Below are 15,264 nucleotides of genomic sequence, written 5' to 3' on the forward strand. Positions count from 1 at the left end.
TGTAAGCTTTAATTGATGCGCCATGTAACTTAATTAACAAAAAGGAAAAGAAAAAAAAAACATAAAGACATTATTATCAAATTTCATTGTATAGATTGTCAAAAAAACCTATAAAAATTTAATATTTCTTTTTCTAAATATTGCTATAAAAATATCTTACAGCTGCAACACTGCTGTTTAAATATGCGCTCTCTCAAAACGCCAACATCCAATCAGTGCATTTTGCAGCAACAAAAATGTAAACAAACAAACATTTTTTCATCGAAAGAGAGTGCAGGCGCAGTGGATGCAACAATTTTCCTTTGTGTTATTTCTCCAATTTGACGTTTTTCATTCTTCCTGACATACACAACGACCGACTCTATTGCAGGTCAAAAAAGCGCAAATTCAGTGGAGCAGCTTAGAGAAAAAGTCAATTTGTTTGTGCCAGTGGTATTCGTGGAGGACAGTGCAATCGTTTTTGGCAAGCGCCAAGTAAGGAAGTTGCAAGGTAAATCAGTTTTCAGCGTTTATATTAGTAGAATCTCATGAATTTAGTGTGTGCAATCAAATTTTCAGTATGCTGAATTTTTTCAAAGACGTAATGGCTCCTACAACGCGTAGCGTAAAATCTGAAGACAATAAAGATGGCGGTGTCTGTGGTAAACTTGGAATCAGTGAAAATTGTGCTAAGCAAACTACAGCACCTCCACCAATTAAAGGCTACAAAATAACAGACAACGAACGTTCTAAAAAATACGGCATTGGCGCTAATTCGCTACAAATGCTAAAGGATAAGGCGAAACTAAAGTTCCCTGTGAGTAAATATAAATATTTAATGTTTTAATGGAAATTGCGTCGTACGTTTTCATTGAATACACGCTGATTGCTCAGCGTATCTGCAACCACCCACACCACCTACACACAGCATCCAATGCCATTGCCAGTGCCAAAACGGCCAATTAATAGTTCTAGGCCGCTTCGTAGCGCCAGGAGCCAAAAATGTGAATAAAGCAAATACAATGGCAAGGCAGTTTCCAAGAATTTTGTTTTCATATTATGCCTAAACTTGGCATTGGCTACCATATTGTGCACAAATGAAGTGTATTTTTTCTTTCCAATTGATGAATTCAATGTCAAGGCGTCGTGCGCATGACCCACAACCGGGCGCGCAAAATTCACAGACAACAACTACTAAGCAATGGTGGTGGGCAAAATCAGTGAGCAATACAACCTGTTGCTGCTTTTGATGTAGCATTGAAGCCTGAATGTGTGGGGATACTATGAAGGACGCTAGCTATAAGCACACATTCATTCATGACAGCTGTGCGTGTATCCTTGAGCGTATGCCAGTAGGGTTGTCAGACTGTTGATTTGTAAAAATCTTAAACTGCAGCAGTGTACTGTTGCACAAATTTTCATGGCCTTGTATGGCAACTCTGTGCCATACTCGTTCAAGGCCAATAAACTTTATTATTTTGGTTTACACATTTGGCTGTTGCTGCTCACATGGCCTTGTGACCTTGTTGGCTATATGGTCTGCTTAGTGTTGTTATCATTATGGGGCGGCGTTCTTATCTCGGCCAGGGTCTTTAATTCAAACAAATCGTAGGTCATGTCCTTCAATTGCTCACTTGACACTATTTAACTTTTATTTTTTCTTGGCGTGACATTGATGAACATTTGTATATGTATGTTTATGTTATTGCTACTTGCTTACAGATTAAAGACTTACGGTTGTATATTTCTACTGATGGCTTTGAAGTATCTGATGATGATTACTTTCAAACATTGGCGCCTCAAACACTTTTCATTGTGGCTGGGCCGGATGAGATTATAACAACAGGTGCGTATATATACAATAATATTTATGTAATTAATTTCACCTACACACCCCACTTACAGATGCCGACTTTGAATTCGAAAAACTGCGCCAAAACTCACCTTTACTCCGTGTTGCCGATATCATTTATGAATTCATTGAACAAAATCCCGAGCAATTTCGCAAAATGATAACGGATTATGAAAATCGCAAGATTTGTCGTCAACAAGCGCTCGATAGCAACAAACAGGCATACGAAAGCAAAACCGAACTTAGTTTGCGTACACAACACAGCGAGTGGTTTGAGGGCCAAGAGGAACGTTGCCATTCCAAGGAAGAGGCCATGGCGCGTCGTGCACAAGATCGTATGCGTAGCTACTACTACAAAACGAAAGAGGAACTGACACGCAATAAACTTTATCGCCAAAATCTAAAAGCACGTCACACAATCGATGCGGTGCTAGAGCAATTCCGTTATCTGCTAATCGGTTGTGATTACTTCTCCATGCTATTCGATCGCAAGTGTCCGAAAAAACATGCAATTCTGCAACAACAACTCGATGATGAAACCGATGCCAGCGCAATGCTGCCAAATAAACGACTGCGTCAGGTCATCAAAGAGTATACGACACGCCATAAAATACTGGACGAATGGTCGGTGTCGCTCTGCACTGAGCTGGGCGATTTCTACTGTCAAGGCAGCTACTCGGATAACGGCAATTGTTGCGCGCTCAAACACACCATCAATCCATACGCATCGCGTGAGAATTTAATACTCTTCCAGGTGTGGAATTTAGATCATCAAATTGAGTTGTCGCGTTCCATATTGCCCGCTTTAATTGAGAATGTGCGCGAGCTGGTTGAGCACCCGCAACGCAAATGCACGCTGCACAACAAGCGCGTCATTGACATTTCTGTGTTGGAATACTTTTTGGAAATATTCTCTTTGAAAAATCTAAAACTGGTGCATATCGTTTGTCATGATAAAACGCAGCGCGCAAACAAGTCCAATGGACGCTTGGTATGTGTGCAATGCCATGAGTACAAAATCGTGCAAGAATTAATGGGTGTGCGCAATCAGGAGGATGAAGTAGATGCAACGAGTTAAAGAATTTTGTGTGTGTGATTTATTGAAGGTAGGACACATTCCTTTGCGTTAAAGTAGTGTCAGTTTGTGCTGTTATAAAGCGTTTAGAAAGTTTGAGCGCTGTCAAATAGTACGTATAGCATTTGACGTGCAAAAAATTTCCATTCTGCGCTTTGCAACTGCTTGCGTTACTTTTATATAAGAAAAAGTTTGACGATGAATATGTACAGTATAAACCTAGCTTCCACTCATATTCTGTCTTAATACCTGAATTAACTTAAAATTACTCTACTCGACTTACTGATTAAGCCAAATTTTTTAGTAAAACCTAACCTATAAATTTGCACTAAATGGTTAAAAAAAAATAGTTATATTTGCGATTAGATAACTGCTCCGATTTGCTTCAAATTAGGAAGAGTGTCTTAAGGCCATTAGAACAAAAATCCATATTTTGCCATTCCAATCCATATTTTCGTTCTAAAAAAATTTAAAATAAATCCGAAAAAAATATTTTCATATCTGTAATTTCTTAAAAAAAATAAAAAAATGTTTTATGCAACAAACTTTGTTTTACTACACCAACACATCATTGTCATGATAACTGTATACAACACAATTAAAATATTATATCCAAGCCCATATCTACAATATTTAAATGCTGAAATGATTATTTTTGAAAAATAAAAATTATATATTAAATTTTTTGGAAAAAGTTTTTTTTGTGAGAAAAAAATTTTTACAAAAAAAAAACGATTTTATTAAAAAATTTAGATTTAAAAATCATAGATTTGATCGAATTCATTTTGAAAAAAAAAATTCATTTAGACCACCATGACACCATAGTGGAGGGTCCTTTCTATGCGAGAAACGATGTCCTTCGCCGGGATCTAAATTTACAGTGAAAGGAAACAATCGAAGAATTTAGCAGACGTTGCCTCATCTGTTTTGAGCATCATATTCAATGTCATACTACCATATCCCATTCCCATTGTGTTTTCATGAAATTTAGTTTTAGTTTTTTTAATTAAACAGATTCTAAATATATTGAAATTTTCAAAAAAAAAATTTGAAAAAAATAAATTTTTTTTCGTCATAGAGGGTTTTTTTTAACTTTTTTTCCTCATTTCATGAAATTTTGTTGTTGTTTTTTTAATTAAAAATTCTAAATACATACATATATTCAAATTTTCAAAAAAAAAAATTCCAAAATGTTTATTTAAAATTTTTTTATTCGAAAATTTCGTTAAATTTTGCCAAACAGGTTTTATTTTTTCATTTTAAAATATATTTTACCTTTTTTTGGAGGAATTTTTGTTTTAACTCTTTGCCAAAAAACAGTTCATGTGAATTAATTTTTTTTTGTTTTGGAAATTTACAAGTTTTACCAAAATTTGTATTTTTCCAAATTGATTGAATATTGATTTTTTATTAATTATTTTTTTTTTTATAAATTTATCAATTTTTTTTTTTTGAATTTGGACGTCTTTATCAAAATTTTTATTTTCCTGTTTTTTTCTGCCAAACAAGACACAAGGGAAATTGCAGATTTTATCACATCAGGAATCACAATATAAATTATGAAACACATGGGAGGAGTGACCTAATCGAAAGTATAGCTTAAAAAACGAATAAACTGGACTATACTTAAGTGCAAAAATGTCACACTTCTCTCTAATCACCTAAAAATAGTAATAAAGTATAAATAAATAAATATTACTTGCGCTATTTGGCAAGTTACTACATTACTATTTAATACACAATTCAAAAATACAAAAAAACTAATTAATAATTACAAATATATACTACTATACTACAGCATACAATATTCATATGTACAAATATATACAAAAACAAAAAAATATAAAGTATACTACATATTCATATATACTAAAGGGATTCAAAAGTCTACCATAAGTTAAATACTAAACTGAATAATATATTTACAATATTAATGGAATAAACTGCTAAAAGTATTTACAAATATCCGAACCATATTACGAGCTGCAGTTAACAAAACAACATAACTTTAAGCAATGATCTCGAATAAAACTGGAAATATGTATGTATATACTATAAATATAAATATATAAATTACTAAAAGCTATACACATATATACATACAAATATCTTACTATAAAAGTAAAAAAAAATATGCTGAAATGTAGCTTGTTGCGTAATTGATGGCTTTATAGCTTTTAAAAGACATTACAGAAATATTACAAATAATATTATATTGAAAAGAAAAAAATGTTGTTGCTTTAGAAATGCTATATACTATGTATTGTTGCTATGTAGTTGCCATATTCTACTATGTAGTAGTGTTGTTGTTATAGTTGTAGTTATAGTTGAGACTTTGTAGAGTTGCTGTCAATAATATGCTTTAGCAAGCAAAATTATAGCCGACTATAAAAGCAATAATTTAGCAAAATATGAAAAAATACTATTAACCGTTAAAAATTATTAAAAAATATTGAAAGAAACAAAGCGTTAGGCAGGCTGGCCCTGTTAAGCAATCGTTTGCAAAGAAAGTAAAAATTATGAACTTAAAAATTCGAACATAATCTAAAAGTTGTTGGGAGCAATATTTATTGTCCGCCAAAATTAAGCTTAAAATGTAAGCAATTTAAGCTATAAAGTTTCTGAAATTTAAGTATATGCTTTCTACATTGACGATTGATAATATTGCAGTACAAACTTAAGGTGTTTCATAATTTTTGTTGTTGAAAAAATTTTATGTCTGAAATACCCTCAAAAAATTTCTAAAATATTTTCTTTTATAATACCCCACAAATAACATCTAAATCTCCAAACACCCCATACGACTCGTTAAAAATTTTACCCGAAAAAATTTTTTCTCCTAAATACCCTCAAAAAATTTCGAAAATATGTTTTTTAGAATATCCCATAAATGCCAAATTAATAACTGTAATATATTCCCTAAAATATGAGTAGAAATTATTTTCATTAAAATCACAAATATTTGCATACTTTTAGGGTCAGTACTTTAATAGTAAAAAAAATTGATTTGTTGTATTCGGAAACCGTAGACCTCACTCTAGGACTTCATAACTGAGTTGTTTCTGGAGTGAACTGTGATCTCGTCGGCATAAAACTCGAATAAATCTCTCACTGTTTTTATTTATTTTTTATTAAATTTTTACTTTTTAATCCGGTTGGATCCAACATTTTTCATTTTTATTTCCAAAAAATTATTTTCTAATCTCATAAAAAATAAAAATGAAAGTTTTTAGCCCATCGCCAAAATCGGTATTAAAAAATAAAAATTTAATTTTTGTCGTAAATTTTTACATAATAAAATTCCCAACCCTACACCTACCCTTCTAAATATTATATATCCTTTTTCCCTATCAGAAAAATATATCTATTTGGGTTAGTTAACTAGACTCTACACCTTTAGTTGCCACAGGTTTTCAGATATTGAATATAATAACTGGTTTCTTAACGCAAATACTTCATCTTAAAAACGGTTTTTGAACTGGTTTCAATACCTACAACAATGTATGTATACTCAAATGCCAAAATCTCATTAAAATCGTGCAAATTTTAATACTTTTCTTCAAGCAAAAAAATGGTTTTATTCATTGAAACTAAAGAATATTTTTAATAAGCCTTTCAATGCCTTTACTGTCTAAGCAAATTAAATAAATACTTTTAATTGTAAAATTTTAACTTTTTTGTATGATTTTACAAGTAATTATTTTAAAGTTAATTTAGATTTGTTTTTAAATCTATAAAAAAACAGGTTTGCTGCTCGATACCTAAAATTTATTAAGAACTATATTCTACATATATATGACGTGTAAACTAAAGTTAACAATAAACTGGAAAAATAACTAAACTAGAAAAATGCAGTTTTCTTACTAATTAATAAAATTTTAACTTGAGAAAAAAATAGAGAGAATAATAGAAGCAAATAATTATCGAATTAAGTTACTATATTGTCAAAAAATGTCCTTAAGACCCAGAAACCATCGTACATCGTTGTGAAAAATACTATCAAATGCGGCAATTTTGCTTGTTTTCATACCCATTGAGCCAGAAAGTGACCTCATCGCTGCACAAAATCTGACTCGAAAACGTCGGATCTTCTTGGAAGTTTTCAAGCGCCCATAAATCCAAGCGCTGTCGTTTGGGAAGGTCCAGCGGCTTCAGTTCTTGCACAACCTGTATTTTGTTCGCGTTCAACATTATCTCGACGTAAGTTCAAGTTGCAGCGAACGGCATCGAATCGACTCCTTAAACTTCTCCTGTGCGACTGCTAGAACTTTCTACTCTAGTGTAAAACACTTGAGTTTCTCTAAACTACCTGCTCTCTGGAATATTCATCTTAAATCGTAGGAGTTCTTGACCAATAGAGTACATGCGGTAAGACTGAAAATTTTGTCGGTCAAAGTTGTAGAAGTATGGAGGAAGGTGAGTGGGGAAACATGCAGGCATTTTCTCCTTCATTGTCCAGCTTTTTCTAGGCAGATTGAGCCCTCATATACCTAATATAAAGATTTTCGAAATTCCCCTCAATGAAAAAAAAGATATCGTGTTTTGTATCTTTCTACCTAAAATTGATAAAAATCCGGCGAAAACAGGATAACTAATAATAGAATTTTCGAACATCCGGCTGACTTTAGTCCATACAGATTGGTGGTGGTATTTGAGGTACATTAATAAAACGTTGAGCGCATTTAATTAGTATGTGGTATTGGCTAGAGTTGACAGAATCAATTTACTCGTAGTATGATTTAGTATAATTTTCACGTTGTTTAATCCATTCACCATTTCGACGAGCAATGAACTGGAACTCTTTCTGCATTTTCCAATATTGACAACACCGCAAGGTATTTAGTCGGCTGTGATGCTTGCAAGTTGCAAGAGTATAAAAAGTTCGGTTATACACCAACTTAGCTCTTCCTTATTTGTTGAGTTTTTTTCCAAAGAGTATGGACAGGCGTTCTCAGCTACCAAGTGTAGCCGTTTATGGGTTTGACAGCTTAGCCTAACCTAATTTAAGGGGTATATAGTAAGAATTTTCAAGAAAATAGATTTAACAACACTTTAACGAAATCTGTTTGGTTTTTCAATTTCAGAGGATGCAGTTCAGAGATATAGTGGTTACCGCAAAACGCCTTTTTTGAAAGAAGCTCCTGGAGATCAGTTGTCGTTCCTTTCCAAATAAATATTTTTACTAAACTATGTCTTAAAATACAGGTAAAAGATACCATAATATGTATACACATTTTTGGATCAATAAATTTAAAAGTTTTCGCAGCAAAAAATCTGGAAAAATCACTTTTTTCGGCCTCCAAACTGTATATAACCTCTTAACTTACTCGTTTCTTACTTCAAATTGGTGCCATACAACTGTTTTTTATTCTTTTCTACAATTTAATGACAAAATTCGTCCCTTCTGCCATTATTTTGAATAAAACACTCACAATTTGTTATTTTTTTTTTTAATTTTCATATCCTTTATTTCATGAAATACATCGCATTAATAAAAATATTACAACACTAAAGAAATTATTTCGTTTTTTGTTGTTTTCAAAAAAAGTATAAATAATTTGAATTGCTAATAAAATGTTTAGATATATTATATAGTATGTAGTATGTTGCATAACAAAAATGATATAGACACACCGTTATAGTGTTTGAGTAATATTTCTTATGAATTCGTGTTTACAAGATTTTTTCATAATTTTAATTAATATAAAATTAACAAATTTCGTTACACATGCCACAATAAATTGATGAAATAATTCAAAATATGCACAAAATGAAGGACTTAATTACAAAAAAAAAAATAACTAAGAATACACAATTAAAATATAATAATTAATAAAAAATGAGTTAAGAACAAAAAAGTGTTAGCGCATTTTTTCGTTGAGTTCTTCTTCTTCCTTTGCAAGTCGATATTTTTAATTTTTTATAAAATTTTATGTTTCGTTTAAAAATTGTTTACATTTTTAGCTCTGCTTTGCGGCATTCGATAAGTTTCGTTACCTTTTTCAACCTGCCTTTGTTTTTATATGCTTTTCTTTTGTTGTTGTTGTTTAATAATTATCGTTTTCTTTTGCAAACAAAAAGTTTCACATTTCAAATATGTTTCACCCCGCCCACAGTTAGCGTACAATTCAAACATCTTTTTTTGCTTAAGTTTTTAAGTGGTTAATATTTCGTTATTCATAAACTGCCGTTAGTCCCCCAAAAACTGTTTAGGGCTCTTATAATTATACTTCATCGCCAAACTCCAAAGTGTTAATGTCGTCTTAGTAAGCACTAATGTACTAATGTTGGACAAAAAATATATATAAACGAAATTTTTATTTCTTTATATTCATTTAAAAAAAATCTATAACCAATTTCTATAAGTATGAGAAATAATTATAGATCTGATTGTCCAGGCCCTGAAACGAAAATGATAAAAAAGAGAAAGTAGAAGAGAATTAGTTATTTTTTCATAAAATATAAAATAGTTTACAAAATATATATTGAAACATAAAAAGCTTATTTAAAAAGGTTGGATAAAATGTCAAGCTGCGCGGACAAAGACAGAGTGTGGGGTACAATAACGGTACAGGCGTGGGTGCAGCAGCACTACGTTGGCACACAATGACAGTTAGAGAAATACAGGCCACGCTGGCGGAGTTTGTGAGCGCGCTTTTATGAAAATCTGACAGTTTCTTGACAGCTGTTTGATATTTCATAGGCGAAGAGAGCTTTTCGGTTTATTTTGAGAACAATTGTATAATTATTAATTAACTAAAAATATTAATTTTATTTATATTTTTAAAATTTTTTAATTTTAGAATTTTTATTTATTTATTATGAAACCAATTATATTTAATTAATTCGAATTTTTCAAGTGTTTTTAATTTTTCACATTTTTTTAAATATAATTTTAATTTAATTTAAAAAAAAACCATATAATTTTATTTAATTAAAAAATTTAAGCAATACTTTTAAGTTCTAAATTTTATTTTGTTTCATGGATTTTTTTATTTATTTTTTTAAACTATTTCATTTAGTTTTAATTTTTAAATAATTTCATTTTAATAATTTTTGAATTTTTTTTTTTAATATTTTGCGTAATTTAATTTTTTATAACTTTGTTAAATTTATTTTAATTTTTAGATAATTTTATTTAATTTTAACGGCACTTTTATACTTTTAATTTTTGATATTTCAACAATTTTTTTTATAATTTTAATTCATTTTATAATATTTACATTTTTTTTAATTTTTTTGATAGTTTTATTATAATTTTATATATACTTTTTTAATTATTTCAACTAAATTTTATATTATAACTTAACAGTAATTTTTAGTTTTAATTTTTCTCTATACTTTTAATTAAAAAAAATATTTTTAATTAATATTTTTTATTACTTTTTATAAATTTTAATTTTTTTATTTATTTTACGTAATTTCATTGTTAAAATTATTTTATTTAATTTTATGATTTTCACAATTTTTTTAATTTTTTAATTTTTGATAATTTTTTTATATTTTTGTATGTTTTTTAATTTTATTTTTTAAATTATTTCATTTAATTCTATAATATTTTAACAGTGCTTTTAAATTTCAAATTTTCTATATTTTTATGAGTAATTTTTATAATTTCTTAAATTTTATTCTTTTTATATTCACTGCAGTTTAATTTTTAAAATCATTTTTATTAATTGCATAATATAAAATTTTTTTAAGTTTTGATAATTTTCTTAAATTTTTTAAATTTAATTTTCGATATTTCAATATTTTTTTGTATAATTTTACTATTCTGTTTAATTATATAATATTTTAAATTTAATTTCCTTCTTATGAACTTTTTATATTTTTTTTAATTTAATTTTTTAAATATTTTTAGATTTAATAATTTTATTTATTTTTATTTTAATAATATTTCAACAACACTTTTGAGTTTACTGCATTAACGCTTTGCCAAGGGATTTCAAGGTGGTCACACATCGTACAGTGGGCAGTGTAAAGCCAAAGCGCATGTAAAAATAAGCCAGTCAAAGAATTTAGCCAGTGTAAAATCAAACAAAACAGCGACACATAAATAAAGAGCTTTGTATGAGAGAAAACTTCACCTTTTTAATTTCATAAAATTATTATTTTTAAAATATTTGTTTTTATTATTGTTTTTTCATGATATATCTCGCACTTAATATTATACAAACATTATTGCCTTCATGTCCAAAATAAAATACTCAAACAGTAAAGCCATTCACAGATCAAGAGAATAGAAAACCATTAGAGTTTATTATAAATAATTATATTAGAATTGTTATACTAAAATAGAATTAGAAGAAAATTAGGCGTTTATAAAAAAGTTAATCGGTTTTAGAAGGAAAACGTTGAAAAAATAATTAAAAAAGAAAACATTTAGAAAACGAACGAACGAGTATTGAATGCGGTTATATAAATCAAGTCAGAGTATAGTACAGTGTTTATTTTTAATCATTTATATGAGGACTATAGAAAATTTATAAAAAGAAAAATTATTCATTCGTTTCGTCGGCAATTCAGTGAGATATTTTTTTACAGTTCCTTAACGCATTTTCACGCACAGTAGCCAAAGGTGGAGTTCTTCTCTCCATACAACAACAAAAAATTCATTTTTATTATGGGTAGAATTTGTATTCAATAATTACAAAAAGCAATATAAAAGCCTTTTTGCTTTAAGCAAAATATTTGCGATAAAATATGTAGACAATGACGTTTAAAAATAAAAATTAAAATATACATAATTAGAGATTCTAAATGCCAATTTAATTGAATTTAAATCGTCACATTAAAGTGTTAATTACAGTACAGTTAGCCAAATAACAGTTCAGTATTATACAAACCTTCAATTGAAAAATAAAATTCCAATTATTTTTATTTTTTATTTTTAACTTTAAATAATTTTTTTTTAATATTAATTTCAATTAGTAAAATAAATTTGAAGATGTTGGAGAAGAGTTCAAGAATTAATTAAATTAAAAGCTTTGGAATTAATAATCAAAAATACAAAATGATTTGATGTGTTTCTAATAACGATATGAGACTGCCGATTTTTTTATGAAAGTATATTTTTTTTTAAGTTATAGTGAAGAAGAAATTCTAGACATTTGACGTATCGCAAATATTTAAACTTTTTTGTTGGAAAATTGGTTTAGTTTAGCACACTAGGTCGAGCGCTGAAGCGGCTTAGTGCGTAAGCTTGTTTTCGTAAGAGAGTCCACAGTAGATAAAATTTTAAGAAAAAAGTAAAGATCGACCGAGAGGAATTGCAATAAGAATAAAAGTCAGAATAAAAAATTATATTCCGTTAAAACCCAACGGTGAGCTTAGACATTTTTGAAAGTGTCATAAAGCCCGAAACCTTGTCAGAGTGGCTCTCTTAGCTCTAAACCTAATTTTTAATATTTATGCCTAAATGTATGCAGCGTTTATATCCACCTACATATTACACGCTAAAAGGTATGCTACATTTTTAAAATGTCACATAATGCTGATATTTGTTGTAATTTTATTTTATAGATATTTTAGACGACTCCTTAATAGTCTTTTCGCACAGACAAATTAATTTAGCACATTAATATTATAATTGAGAAACCAACTTTTGCCTTTCGCATAGGCGGCTACTCGATCAACGATAGGCTCGATTAACGATCAGCTTTTATACTTGCTTATAATTGCTTGAGTTCTTCATTTTGCAATCTTTTCTTCTAACGAATATATTATATATATAATAATGCCGAATTTGTCAGTTTCCACACAACCAAATTTCCAGCCTAGACAACAACCGTCAGAGTTTAATACAGCCAAGTTTTCAGTATGGACAACGACCCGCAGGATTGCTTCCAGTTTCATCTCAATTTTAATTCGATTAAGAAATAATGTAGTAAAATAAGCACTCGGCTATAACTGCGTAAGTGGTTTCTACGCCAGTAAAGAAGAAAAAGTAGTAAAATAAGATTTTTATTTGGTATGGTAAATCGATCTAAATTAGCGCTATAATCGAGCAAAGGTCGGTTAATAGATACATTAACTCCTGTGCGAAGAGGCTTAAGGAGTTATAGTCACTTGTAAAATTTTTTAGAACAGTCAATTTCTTTTTGAAAATTAAAATTATTTTTTTTCATGAGTTACGGGTTTATGGATCAATCGACATAATATTTCAAGTAGTTGGGAGCAAGAGATGATTTTTTCTGATAAGTAATAAGCAAAAAAAAAAAATAGAAAACTGTAAGACCCTTTCTCGTTACAATTGTGAGCTCATAAATACTTGGAAATATTTTCTTAAAGGTGTCCAAGAACATATTTTTCAGAGTACTAAGCTTAAAACAAAATATTCGTTTTTTCTGTACCCACTTTTATGTATCTAATATTTAGGAATGCTCTCCGAAAATGAAGCTGTTGGTCAGTCAAATAGTTTCGGAGATATGAGTGTATTTCTACGAATTTCTTATCTTAGTGTAATCGGCCTCCAAAATTTTAAATGTGCTTTTCTAGAAAGTCTGTTTTCAGAGTCGATGAGGTAAAAGGCTGAAACTATCGACGTGAAATTTTCACATTGAATTGAAGAATTTTGACTTTTGACTGACCTTCGTAAATATATTTTTCAGGTATTAATCGAAGAAATAAGACTCTTAACTAACTTCGAATAATTTTTAGCCACTGTTGAGTGTAAATGTTTTCACAAAAACTAAAATTTGAACTAGTAAATAGTATAATATTTGTATAGTATTCATAATAATTTTTTTTAGCTTAAGGTTTTGTGATAATTTCCAACAGAAAAATCGTCTTCATTGTCAGACACCGTTTTTCGAAGGTCTTCATGAAGACTGACGAGGGGATTAAGCAAATCCAAAATTTTTGAAAATAACTCGCCGATTATTAAATTACATTAATTGCTGTAAATTTACATATTTTTTATTTATGTAGTAAATAAAATGCTTCTTCAAAAAAAAAATAAAAATCGCAAAAAAACATTTTCTTCTGACCGGCAAGTGGACATAACCACTTAATTTAGTGAATTATTAAATATACGGCATTACTAATTGACTAAATTAAGAGCTGAAAATAACTCGCCGATTATTAAATTACATTAATTGCTGTAAATTTACATATTTTTTATTTATTTAGTAAATAAAATGCTTCTTCTAAAAAAAAATCGCAAAAAAACGTGGTTTTCTGAGCGGCAAATGGACATAACCACTTAATTTAGTAAACTATTAAGTAGGTGGGATTGGTAATTGACTAAATTAAGGATTGTAAATTTACAAAAAAATGCCACTTCAAAAAAATAAAAAATCACAAAACACGCGCAGCTTCCGACTTGTAAGTGGATCTAACCCCTTAATTTAGTGACTACCGAAGTTGGCGACATTGCTAATTGACTAAATTAAACGCTGTGGATTTTCTCACGAAAACATTTTGGTTGATTAGCACAGGGAAAAAAAGCCAGCTTTGCGTAAATATCTATGCAAAACAAAAATTGGAGAACAAAAAATAATTCAAAAAATGTATTTTTTCTTTTAGATACCTTAGGATTTTGAATGAGCTTGGCAAAATACTTTGTTCGTTGATGAAGAAAATTTTTGTTTGAACGTTTTATGATAAATTTTGGTTTCGCAATTTACAAAAGACGGCCGAATTGCTGTTTACGCGCTTTTTCTTTGTGCGTACGCATGTGTGTGTGTTTGGCTGTTTACGATTGACCTACAATTTTTACACTTGACTGAGGTGCTTTTTGATTGCATGACTTGATTGGTTGGACGATTTAACGATATTCTCTCGTTTAAGCTCTGTACATATTTACATAGAAGTATGTTTGTAGTACGTGATTTTGCACCATATATACAGGTGTGTATGCATGTGTGCTTGTATGAAGGCACTGAGGTAACGAACGAACGAATGAACGATTTTTCTTTGTTTTTTGTTGACGACTTTATTATTGCTGGTGTTTTAGTTAAGTTTTATATTTTTTGTTTTTCCTCGAATTGTTGCGGATTTTACAATTTTTTTTATTTACTGTTAATTTTGCTTATTTTTTTATTTTGTTGTTTCGTTTGTTTTGGCAGAAATGTGAACTATTTCTGTTTGTATGATTTATGTGACTGTGCTGCTGGTTGGGTTATTGTGAGAGCATGAATGATTCGGCAAAATGCAAAATCTGGCTGGCTAAATACAAAATTTTGCTTACAAAAGTGTTTTTTATTAAAAAAAAAGATTAACGCGGCTATCACTTTATGTTTTTATAAAATATTTAAGATTACTTTTATTTACAATAAATTCAAAGTTGAACACACTCTATGCGCCAACTTTGCAATGGTTAAACTTTTTCCATTAACTGAGTACAAAAAGGCAGTGT

At 29.4% G+C, this 15,264-nt stretch overlaps 1 protein-coding gene across 1 annotated transcript; it reads left to right on the top strand.

The window, feature by feature from the left end:
* Window positions 1-163: 163 nt before the first annotated feature.
* LOC105232424 (DNA fragmentation factor subunit beta) lies at window positions 164-6,126 on the top strand. Its single transcript, XM_049458984.1, has 5 exons — window positions 164-490; window positions 559-796; window positions 1,702-1,825; window positions 1,885-2,937; window positions 4,416-6,126. The coding sequence occupies exons 2-4, from the start codon at window positions 560-562 to the stop codon at window positions 2,907-2,909; spliced, it is 1,386 nt and encodes a 461-aa protein (XP_049314941.1). The 5' UTR covers window positions 164-490; window position 559; the 3' UTR covers window positions 2,910-2,937; window positions 4,416-6,126.
* Window positions 6,127-15,264: the final 9,138 nt, after the last annotated feature.

This window comes from Bactrocera dorsalis, chromosome 1 (genome assembly GCF_023373825.1).
Source record: "Bactrocera dorsalis isolate Fly_Bdor chromosome 1, ASM2337382v1, whole genome shotgun sequence".
NCBI classification, from domain to species: domain Eukaryota; kingdom Metazoa; phylum Arthropoda; class Insecta; order Diptera; family Tephritidae; genus Bactrocera; species Bactrocera dorsalis.

Excerpts from the sequence above, each read along its gene's own strand:
- LOC105232424 (XM_049458984.1), top strand. The coding sequence starts at position 560 with ATGCTGAATTTTTTCAAAGACGTAATGGCTCCTACAACGCGTAGCGTA. Across the intron at positions 797-1,701 it reads AGGCGAAACTAAAGTTCCCT|ATTAAAGACTTACGGTTGTA; the intron begins GTGAGTAAATAT and ends ACTTGCTTACAG. Across the intron at positions 1,826-1,884 it reads GGATGAGATTATAACAACAG|ATGCCGACTTTGAATTCGAA; the intron begins GTGCGTATATAT and ends CCCCACTTACAG.